Source organism: Papaver somniferum, chromosome 4 (genome assembly GCF_003573695.1).
Source record: "Papaver somniferum cultivar HN1 chromosome 4, ASM357369v1, whole genome shotgun sequence".
Lineage (NCBI taxonomy): Eukaryota > Viridiplantae > Streptophyta > Magnoliopsida > Ranunculales > Papaveraceae > Papaver > Papaver somniferum.
The window spans coordinates 114,588,268-114,599,403 of NC_039361.1; the positions used below are offsets into that span (position 1 = coordinate 114,588,268).

An 11,136-nucleotide genomic window follows, 5' to 3' on the forward strand; every position below is an offset into this window, starting at 1 on the left:
CATAAACCGATTCTGGATCGAACCTTTTGAAAAAAAAAAAAAAAAATTTACAAGTGGTGATTCATAATTAATTTAAGAATTAACTTGATTAAACACTTTTTAATTTTTCGAATTAGCACTAATTGAACAATGTCATATGAGGCATTAACAAAAAATAATGGATAAGAGGTTTCCATGAATTACTTCTTAATGATCATATTTTGTCATGTAGTTATAGGCCCTAATTTAACCGGGATAAACAACGAAGTGAAAAATTAGGCAACTTCATGTCGGGTTCATACCGTTCTCTCTTTAAAATTAATACTAGTATGCTAGATTAAACCAAAATAAATAGTAGTAATATTTATCAATACTGTGTTCCGAAAATAGAACCCATTACATGATCAAGTACCAAATAACCAAAAAGTCTTTCCCTCTCTAGAAACTCGTACACATTGAAAACTACTAATTAAAGAAATACATATTAATGAAATAAGTGAATTTATAAAAACAAATTAACAATAAACTAGAATGATTAATGGATCGATAAATTAAGGGCATTTGCGTGCACCACCATGCCTAGTTAGTAAGTTCGCGAATGATTCGCGAATCATTCGCGAATTTTTCCGTATCACGAATTTTACCGTTTTATTCGCGTACGTTTGCAACTCCGAACCCAAGTCGCGTACTATGTGGCATTCCCGAATTATTCGCGAACCGTTCACAAATTTTACGTATTCCGAATGATACGTCCGCTTAATTCGCCATAAATTCTTTAGCTTTTACTTTTCAAAGACTCCATTTTTTGGGCTTTACTGCCTTCCGAGCATACACGACCGAATATTAGACGTGTTGTAATTTTTATGAAACAAAAACGACTGAAGAGATTTGAAGGTGAAGGTGAGAGAGATCTCAAACTCACTAACCAAGCATCTAAACCACCATACGACGTCCTCTTGGATAACTAATGTTGTATATATTATTAATATCATCATATTAAGTTTATTTTTTCTTTAAATAACTCACACATATGCATAAAAATTGGTCTATGACCTTATAAATACAAATTATTTGTTATATATAGATACCGAATTTTCAGAGCCGAACTCACATTTATAAATCGAATTATACACGTACGTATGCCGTTCCGAATTACTGACGAATCACGTCCCGTTGACCGAATTTTGGACCGAATCTGGATTTTACAAAACCGTATAATACTCGTACGTTTGCCGTTCCGTACGTTTGCCGAATCCCGAATTGCTAACTTGGCCACCATGAGTCTTCTGTTCAAAGTAGCATTTTCCGCAGGTTCCGTAGTTACCAGATGTACCAAGTGGAACACATTTGCATCGTGCACAACAAGTTTCACAAGCTCTCTTGCACACATTTTTCCTCGACTGAGCTGCGCATCGATCAACACATAATGCCGGGCAAGCTAATGGAAAACCAAACACACCCTTGATTAGTCATTTATTCATATTTTATGAATATACGGTTTCGCAAATTAATAAATTAGTAAGGCTTGAATAATGTTACCTGCAGGATATGTCAATGGTGTTGGAGCTGGTGCCTTCACTGGTGCTGGAGATGGAACCTTAACTGGTACTGGAGCTGGAATCGTGACTGGTGCTGGAGTTGGAACCTTAATTGGTGCTGGAGCTGGTGCCTTCGCTGGTGTTGGAGCTGGAACCTTGACTGGTGCTGGAACTGCTGGGACAGGTGCCTTAACTGGTGGAACTGTAGTCTTACCCGAGGCAGTTTTCGTCCCGACATTATCCGCACCCTGATTAACAAATTCAAACAAGAGACTTAATGTAAATTTAATTTACATTTTTTTCTTTCCAAATTACAAATTTGTAAACTCAAGATTGAAAATGAAACAAGTGATTTTTGATGATAATAATGTCAGAGCATGTTGGGCATGAGCAAGTGCAAACATGATTAAAGTGAAGGCATCTTACAAGATTCTAATGGACAAATGTTGCAGATAGCTTTATTTAAAAAAGCAAATATGTTCCTTTTTAGAAAAGTAAAAATAATTGGAAAATACAGCTTCTCAAAATGCAGGGGTTTAAGGTTTATGCTCCTTCCTAATTAAAAATGTTGTTTCCATTACTATCTAGAAAAATTTGTATTTGATCCAAAAGAGGAGCTTAAAAATATGCATCAGCTTCTCAAAACACAGCCTAAAATGAGTCAGTAAGACCTACTACACCAGCTCATACATCAAATGTTAGTTGCATGAACTTATTTGAGAATAGATTTAATAAATTTATGAAAAATGCTAGTATATGGAAAGAGTTCGAGTAGCATACCAAAGTGAAAACCGCAAACAAAGAGACAATCAAGAAGAGCAAAGCAACTTTCAAAGCCATGGTGCTAAAGACTTTGATCCAAGAACTTGTATCTAGCTACTTACTTGATCAATGAGAAGGTGATGAACTTAGCAATGAGAAATGAGAAACCCCAAAGGTTAGATTTATAGTGAAAGGAAATAGTAGAGCATAGAGGGAGATAAAGCTTAAAAGGGTTCTTCAGTACTCAATTATAGAGACAGCTTCGCTTCACACAGTAGTAGTTGTTAGGGTTTCTACCACTAGTCTCTTGTCTGCGTATATGCTATACTTGACTCTTTAGTCTTTTCACTCTGTCACTCCCCTCTCTCTAGAATTATTATTGATATTCACTCTTACTGAGTTATGACCAACTACTTTCTCTGCTAAATTTATTAATTAGCATGAATTGGACTTCTGTTCATTTGTAGCTGGACATATATACATACAACTTCAACCTGGTTGTAATGCCAATATTTCTCCTATGAAATATGATCCATTGATGTACAGCAAATGACACTGACATGAGCATAAGTCGCACAAATTCAAATACAGCTGAGCTGCGTATAATCACTCGCTCTTTGATATTTTATTGACAGTCATTGATTTTATTTCATTTGAACATGTTGTGTTTTATGCATGATAGGCAATTTTAATTTCCTTGGGACACAAAGATGCTTTTCAATGTCCCATTCGATGCATCGAATTGTGTTTGGGGAAAAGTTTTTGATTTTCGGAAAGGAGAAGGACACAATGCAAGCCAGCTGCTACCAGTAAGCGTGTTGAGATGGTGATAGAATTGATATTTGTTATGTTCACCATTAGGTCTCAACTCTCAACCCACCGATAGTTAACTTGTATTGCTAGCTAACCATTCCTATGCACACTGTATCCTCAAATGTTGGACCAAGAGACTGCACTGTTCAACACTTTCACGACCGTCAGCTATCATTTCACGGTGCTTGTCAATAAAATGTTAATTTTTGTGGTAAATTACCAGCTAGGTTACAAATCCCATGCATGGAGTACTAATTAAGTGAAGATTTATGTTACCAGTAAGATTCTCTATTGACTCGCATTTGCATGTGATTGTGCACTTTCACAAATGCTAGACAAGAGTCAAAACTTATCGAACGAATAAAGATAAGCAGAAAACTTTAGTAAAATGGAATAATTCTTTGCGAAACAGATAAGTTGGAATAATTAGGTTACAATTAATTCGTGTTTATGTTTTTATTGGCAGCTGTTAACGATTTTTATATTTTTAAAATGTCTGTAATTCGATTACAGTAGCTCGATTATCCCTGATTCGACAGCTTTTCATTGGTGTGTTTTTCCCCGTAGCATCTTCTTGGGTTTCAATTCCAAAGTGCAACTTGGAATAACTCCGTACTTTATCACATGCTGTAGTTTATTTAACGCCTAATGCAATAAAAATTAGGCAGTAAAGAGTAAGACTGGAGAGTAAGACGAGCTAAACTGGAATTAAAAGGAATTAAACTTATGTAAACTAAGTGGGATATGAGGAAGGTCGGTGTTGTGAAAATTGAACTTATCTATGCTGAGTGGGATTTGAGGAAGGTGGATGTTGCAAAGGTTGTCTGACATTCATCTCGCAGAGAATCAGAAATCATGTGACTGAGAGCTACATCCAAGCAAGATTTATTCCTGAAAATATGTAATAAATACATAGGCAGTTCATGTGACCGACCTGCATAAAAGCTAGAGTGAACTAAATGAGCATATGGTATATTCAGAATTCAGAAAAACAAAAATATATGGAGGTATCTGAGGTTACATCATTCAATACGTAAGCTAAATTAAGAATAAAAAGATTGGTTGAAAAAGAAAATGCACAGAATTGCAAAGTGTCACAGGGATACAATTCTCAGAGAGAGAAGAGATGACTGAAACATAAAAGCCTCTACAAAATATATTGCTCACTACCACCTATACGAATTTGGTGGGAATTCACCAGTCCTCTTTCTTCACTTTCCGTTCATAACCCACACAGTAATATGTTTTCAAATCAGATTAATAATACATTTGTCTATATTGAATACATCTACAACGCTATGCTAAAAATGCATTTTTGTTCGGAAAACAAATTGATATAGAATATATTTACATTGCTGAAAAATAGAAGAAGTGTTAAACAATTTAAAACTCACTGCATTTATGCAAGAACGGCCCGGTTGTTTTGAACAGATGATGCATCATCCAATCTCCTTAAACCTGCTAAAAGAATGAGTAAAGAAAAGTCAGTTTTTTCATCTTCTTAAACAAAATCATTCTTCCCTGTTATTGCAAATGGTAGTAGGAAACAAAGATGTAACTACTACCTTGTTTTTTCAGCTTATTTCGGAAACCTCTCTTCCTGCTAAATGCTTTTTCCTGCAAAACATGGACACTGGGTTATTTATGAACTTGGGGACTTGGGGATTTGATATGAAGTAGGAAAAACTGTTCAAGAACTTACCACAGGTTGACCTGTTTTCCCTGCTTGACGCAGTGCATCAACAAGATCCCTGTTGGATCTCGTGTACAAGCTTGTGACAAGTCCAGCTTCCCCTGCCCTTGCTGTACGGCCAATTCTATGCAAGAAATCTACAGCAGATGACGCAAACTCCGCCTTCAATAAACACATATATCATATTAGTAAAATCCCCTGGAAATATGCAGTAAGTGTCAGCTAAACAACTCAATACGAAAATTTCCAAGTTATTAAACCCAAACAAGATTGCATCCTACATAATGATTATTATACAAGTCTTAGAGTTGCAAAAATGTGAGGGTGGTAGATGACAGAAATTTAGTACGAGTACTAACCTTCCCTAAAACAACTGCTGAGCTTCAAGCTAACAGCATTAACGTGTCGATAGGTGATTAAGAAAAAACACCCTGAAAGAAGATAACATCCTATATGCAAGAATTGTATGTAGTGAACAACCATACACACAGAGAGACCAGAGTCAAGAACTAAGCATACACTGTTGCACATCTTTTAAAGTTTTCACGCTATATGAAGAAAATGTGTAAGAGACCACCGACGTTGACATATTCAGAAAACTTACCTGGATAACATGTGAAATATTTGGGATGTCTAGACCGCGTGCAGCAGCATCAGTACACACAAGAACACCACCTTTTTCTTGGAAATCAGTCAGATTCTTAGTACGTACTTCTAAAGAGCAGCTACTGTGGTAAAAAAAGCATTCAACACCAACTCTCAACAATATCTTAGCCACTGACTCCACAGCTTCAACAGTATTTGCGAACACCATAGTCCGACTAATCCCATTGTCATGCTGCATACCTTGCTTAACAGCATTTATGAGCTCATCTACTTGAGTATCAACTGTAACTTGAATCCACCTCTGCTCCAGTCTGAAGTCCCAAGTAAAACAATCAAGACGATTATATGATTCATCTTAATATATCACAGTTGATGCAGTACATTGGCATGCAATAATCTCGAGCATAATGATGAGATCGGTAAGATTGCAAAAGGTTTGTGGCCAAAAACTGGATCAAGAATTTGATCAGATAATCAGGCTGCAATGTGTCCTTAATCTTGGTCTTGGGGTTTCGAGACTAGACAAACATTAATCCGCAAGAAGATTACAACTATGGGATGGGCTATAACTGAGGGACAGGAACGATCGAGCCATTGACCCTTTAGTTGCCACATTTTTCAAATTAAGTTCACAATATAAGCTGCAAATCAAAAATAAAATTGCCAATTCTGCTGCACAAAATCATGTGAAAAATATAACCACAAATATCTGAAGAAGAACGTCTGATAAACAAATTTTATGAGTGAGGTACCTGGGGTTGTTACAATGTAGATAATTTCCACTAACCCAACTGGCATCCGGAAATAAACGCTTCAATACTCCACCAGCCATCTGCTTGCCATTTGCAGGAAGGGTAGCTGCAACAAATATGTATTGCTTGCTGCGCTCATAAATCTTTCTAGCCCTTCTCCAGTCTCTTGTTCTGCTCGACCCCGCTCCAATTTCCTTCGAGACCCTAAGGATACCACTGCTCTCAGCAACTTCAACGTCAGCACCTCCAACTTCAGCATCTTCCTCCTCCTCGTCTTCATCCTCAGTGCCTTCATCCTCTTTAGAATCGAATGCTGCTTTCAATTCCTCGTCCTCAGCCTCATCGTCATACTCAGGAAGTGATAAAGATTCAGCATTCAATTCTGCCGAATTTGATATTTGAGCACTTTTCGCCCTCGACAATACCTTCTCCTCAAACCGAAACATATGTATTAGCCGGATAACCTGATTCTGAAAACTTCCACAAAGCAACATATCTGTTTCATCAAACACCTGCATTACATTACGTGTAAATTGAGTATCATAGACTGTAATACATGCGAAACAACCAATCAAGTTAACTCAAAAAAAGAACTTTACCACATATTTCAGCCCACGAACAAAATCAGTACGACGTCGCCTATCAGGATCAATCGCAAAAAGATAATTTAAAAGAGCAGCCGGCGTTGATACAATAATATCCAGGGGAGCAACTGGCCATCCCTACAATAGCATCCCTCTCAAAGTAAGATATCCAAACACAGACATTAAAAAGAGTAAAACAATGAATTCTTTTATTTACCTGTCGCCCGCACACAGCTGCAACTCTTAATAGGGCTTCGCCGGAATCACCAACCAAACTATTTGCCATCTTCGTTACTTGTTCACACAACATCACATTAGGACACAGAACAAGGGAAAATTTACCAAACCGAGGAGCTCCATGATTCAAATCACTAGTACCCGACACCGAATCATCATCAGAGGAATCAGACTTGAGTAAGTTATTAATCAACGGGACTAAATACCCATGTGTCTTGCCACTACCAGTTTCAGCTGCAACAACTACATCATTTCCTGAATGTATTGATGGTATACAAGCAGCCTACAATATCAAAAACCAGAAAAAGTAACAAAATTTATCAAAACCCGAATCTCCAATTACAAAAATCTGTAAGGTGCAGCTAAAAGAATTCGATTTTGATTCATTTTTACCTGAATTAAAGAGGGCTTTTGAAGACCAATGCTGTGTAAGGCATTAGAAAGTTGTTCAGAAACACCAAGAGAAGTCCATGAAATTGAATCATCAGCAAAGAAACTAGTACTGTTATCATTTCTCCTCTTCACGTCTACGTCTTCAACTGAAGCTAATGAAGATGTTGCATAAGCTCTAATGCGTCTGCGAGAGGGTTTTAACCAAATTAGGGATTGAACCGAAGATGGTTTGATAGGTGAGAGAAATGATGATGAAGAAGAAGAAGAAGTATATGCTGACAGTCTACTACAACTATGAAGGATTGAAGATTGACGATATATCATCATCATTCTCATTGTTGATTATCAATTCTTATCACGGGTTAGGGTTCTACAAGGGTTTATGATTGGGGAGCAAAAATGATGACTGATTTTCTTGAAATTTTTGCCCCGGGAGATGATAAGGTCGTGCAGTGTATGGGCCTGTTATATCAGTATGCCTTGGGCCCGTTATCAGGATTTAACATTGACTCCACGTATGAAACCTATTTCGAGGCATACTGTATTTTTTTGGGGCATACTTATTCATTATCCCATTTAGGATGGGTTTATAAGGGGTGTCTAAAGGTACTGCAATTACCTATATATTTTTAAACAATTTAAATTATTAGAGTGTCCTTATCCTCAAAAACTTAAAATCAAAATAAGCTTTAAACTTAAACATCTTGGACTCCAATTCAATTAAGCAATTAATCAAGTAAAGAAAACACGAATCGTAGTGAGCGACGTTGGAGTGTGAAATCCAAATCTCAGTTGCTCTCAGATTTATTTTAGAATGTATTTGTAACAAATCCATCTTGTTTTTGATTTATTTTATTTTGTTTGATCGATGGAATATGATTTCAAAGATGAAATTAGGGTTTTCAGAATATCAGTTCAGCTGGTCTTGGAATATCAATTTTGAGCCGAATCTAGTATGTGATTTAGAGAAACACTTTGTTTGGCTAATGCGACTTTGCTAGATTTTGTTCGAATTAGCCGAACCTAGCCTTGTTCTTCGTTTTAAATTTTCAGAAGATCAGTTCGCTGATCTTGGAATATCAATTCTGAGCCGAACCTAGTATATGATTTAAGTAAACACTATGTTCGGTTGATGCGACTTTGCTAAATTTTTTTCGAATCAGCCGAACCTAAATTCATCAGTTACAGAGTGAAGTTCGGCTGACAAGCTATCAGCCAAACCGTTCATCTGGTCCGTAGATCTGGGTTTTAAAAATTCAATTTTTTGACAGATTCAACTTATAAAAAGGACATTAAACCTCGTATAGAAGTCTACCTCTGATTTGATCACATATTTTTGTCGCTTCTAATCACTAAAATCTCAAAATCCAAGTGTTTTTTCGCTTCTTTTTCTTCTTCCTCTTAAAAATCCCAACTCTCTCACATAAATTTGATTTCTCTACTAATTTACCACTAATAATTTAATTTTTAATCAATCCTTAAAAATTCCTAATTAATCAAATCTAATCATAATCATTAACACTATTTATGTAAGGGTAGTTATGCCATTATCAAAAAAGGTGGATAAGGAGTAATGTTTTTTTTTATTTAGTGACCCTATTTTGGCATTATTTAGTATGCCTCAAAAAAATTCGATATGCCTCAAAAAAGGTTTCCCGCAGATGACAGAACTAGGGGTGAGCATGGGCCGGTTTTTACTCATTCTCATCCAATCCAATCAATTATGGACCCTACTATATGGGTTCAACATATAGAAGCCCCACAAAATGGATCCTTCACTATCAACTCCATTCTTTCACATTTCGATATTTCTAGGCCCAAAGCTTTTAATTTTTGGGCCAGATTTTGAATTCTCCCTGATTGCTGACGTCATCAACTTTTTTAATAAATCTTTTAATACCAAAAATAACCTCCAGTATTTATACAGTAACAGAAACAGAAAATCAAATCAAATAGGATTTCTTATTTCTTCTTCTCTTTTCAGACCTATGAGATTAGGTTACGGTTATTCAATCAATTGAATTCATTTTTTTTATCTGTTTCATCCCGAGAAGAAGCACAATTACAGAGTTTATGTTGTTCTACAGCATTTGTTTAATTCACAGGATTAAACTACAGATTCGTTAAACCTATATTGTTGCAGATTATTTATATTGAGAAGATTTTTGCAGATCTGAGAAGATGAAGACATAAATCTAGGTATGTTTTTGTTGTGATTCCTTTTTTATTTTTGTTTTTTTAATGTTCGATCTGCTGATTTTGGTTATTTTTTTTTAATTCGATGATATCGACAAGAGGAAGCTTAAAAAACATCGTTTTAGAAGAAGAAATACAAACCTAGGTACTAATCTATTGTTGTTTGAGTTTATTGATTTTGATTTTATGATTTTGATTTTTTATGATTTTTGATTTTTGATTTTTTTTGATTTTGAATTTGTTTTTATTTTATTTTATGGAAAAACAGAGACAATGCTCAAAAGTGCACAGATTCATTGTTACAAAAGTTGGCCATCTGGGATATAATTAGCACCAAGATGAACCCCCAAGTTTTGATGAGTGTTATTATAGTTATCCATGACAGTTGGAATTTTAATAGACTGTAATACATCAAAAAACAGTTGCAAGTTGGGACCTTTCCAATTTAAGTTTTGGAGTAAAGTAGAGTGACTAGTTATGTGAGCTAGTCTAATAACATTATTGTTTTGCTGAGGAGCTAGCTTGATTAATTTGCCTAATGAAAAATCAATATCTTCAAAATTTCCACCATAGCTGAAGGTGAAACTTCCTTGAAATCTTTCCTGAACTTTCATTTGATAACCTTTTTGAATGGCTTGTAAAATTCCTTCATCCTCTGCAGCAAAGTCAATGTTGGATCTCTGCATCTCATTGCCCCAGTCCAGAGCTAGTTGAGCTCCTCTGCATGCTCTGTCTACTCTGCTGAGTCCAATTGTAGGGTCTTTGTAGTTTCTTGCTCCCACACATTGACCTGAGAAGGACAAATCAACAAGCGCAAAGTTAGTGAATGATTGTAAATCACCATTAGACATGTTATTATTTACTTCCAGAATATTCATGCTAATAGTGATTCAAAATTTCTCTTTGTGATTTCTGACCAAGCTCTCAATTCTCAGTTGCTGATCATTATCAGTGTCATGGTAATATAGATTGTTCAGAATATTCCCTGGATTATTTATCACTTTATTATAAGAGCACAGGTGTTGTGTGATCTTCAGAGTAGTATTCTCAGCAGAATGGCTAGTGTTTCTGAATACCATATCACATCTGGCTTTCCTGTAAACCAACGGATAGTAGAAAAAGTAGCATTCCAGCTTGAGTTAGGGTTGCCATTGAATAACCAGCTATTGAGCCAATCATGAAAGGAAACAAAAGCATTAAAGAGCTGGTGAGATTCTCCAAATAGTTTTTCCCAGACTTTGGAAGCAGCTGGGCAGGCCAAAAGAACATGAGTAATATCTTCTTGAGCATTCTTGCAGGGAGTGCATATGGGATCACTAGATATTTTGAATTTGTTGATACGAAGAAGAGGAAGAAGAAACCAGATTATTTCAGAAGAATAACAACAAAACTATATACGAAATCTGTTGTTGTTGTTTGATTTCAAGTTTGTTTTTAATTTTTCAAGTTTGCTTTTGATTTTGTTTTTGGATTATTTGCATGTTTTATTTGAGAAGAGATTTAGTACTAGACGAATTCTGTTTATAATTCTTGTTAGGTTTTGTTGATACTGAGAAGAAGAAAAAGAATTAACAACATTGTAT

General features: G+C 35.8%; 2 protein-coding genes across 9 annotated transcripts; both read right to left on the reverse strand.

The window, feature by feature from the left end:
- Positions 1–316: 316 nt before the first annotated feature.
- LOC113276386 (gibberellin-regulated protein 14-like) lies at positions 317–2,634 on the reverse strand. Of its 2 annotated transcripts, XM_026525986.1 has the most exons (4): positions 2,298–2,632; positions 1,519–1,765; positions 1,256–1,417; positions 317–553 (listed from the first exon to the last, which is right to left on the reverse strand). In XM_026525986.1, the coding sequence occupies exons 1-4, from the start codon at positions 2,355–2,357 to the stop codon at positions 531–533; spliced, it is 492 nt and encodes a 163-aa protein (XP_026381771.1). In that variant the 5' UTR covers positions 2,358–2,632; the 3' UTR covers positions 317–530. The 2 variants fall into 2 exon arrangements, with proteins under 2 accessions (XP_026381771.1, XP_026381770.1); XM_026525985.1 differs by lacking the exon at positions 317–553 and having other exon boundaries at positions 957–1,417; positions 2,298–2,634.
- An 862-nt stretch (positions 2,635–3,496) lies between these two features.
- LOC113276387 (DEAD-box ATP-dependent RNA helicase 22-like) lies at positions 3,497–7,776 on the reverse strand. Of its 7 annotated transcripts, none has more exons than XM_026525992.1 (9): positions 7,358–7,776; positions 6,945–7,247; positions 6,743–6,865; positions 6,144–6,655; positions 5,390–5,702; positions 4,795–4,947; positions 4,658–4,709; positions 4,487–4,550; positions 3,497–4,026 (listed from the first exon to the last, which is right to left on the reverse strand). In XM_026525992.1, the coding sequence occupies exons 1-8, from the start codon at positions 7,691–7,693 to the stop codon at positions 4,492–4,494; spliced, it is 1,851 nt and encodes a 616-aa protein (XP_026381777.1). In that variant the 5' UTR covers positions 7,694–7,776; the 3' UTR covers positions 3,497–4,026; positions 4,487–4,491. The 7 variants fall into 7 exon arrangements, with proteins under 7 accessions (XP_026381777.1, XP_026381776.1, XP_026381775.1 ...); XM_026525991.1 differs by having other exon boundaries at positions 3,497–4,037; XM_026525990.1 differs by having other exon boundaries at positions 3,497–3,983; positions 4,487–4,553.
- Between the last annotated feature and the right edge of the window lie 3,360 nt (positions 7,777–11,136).

Bases quoted from the DNA above. Each gene is read 5' to 3' on its own strand.
- LOC113276386 (XM_026525985.1), bottom strand. From the start codon at position 2,357: ATGGCTTTGAAAGTTGCTTTGCTCTTCTTGATTGTCTCTTTGTTTGCG. The intron at 1,766-2,297 runs GTATGCTACTCG...TTTGTTAATCAG, and splicing joins TGTTTGCGGTTTTCACTTTG to GGTGCGGATAATGTCGGGAC. The intron at 1,418-1,518 runs GTAACATTATTC...GTTTTCCATTAG, and splicing joins ACCATTGACATATCCTGCAG to CTTGCCCGGCATTATGTGTT.
- LOC113276387 (XM_026525990.1), bottom strand. From the start codon at position 7,693: ATGAGAATGATGATGATATATCGTCAATCTTCAATCCTTCATAGTTGT. The intron at 6,656-6,742 runs GTAAAGTTCTTT...AATGTAATGCAG, and splicing joins TTCGTGGGCTGAAATATGTG to GTGTTTGATGAAACAGATAT. The intron at 5,703-6,143 runs GTACCTCACTCA...TTGGGACTTCAG, and splicing joins CTACATTGTAACAACCCCAG to ACTGGAGCAGAGGTGGATTC.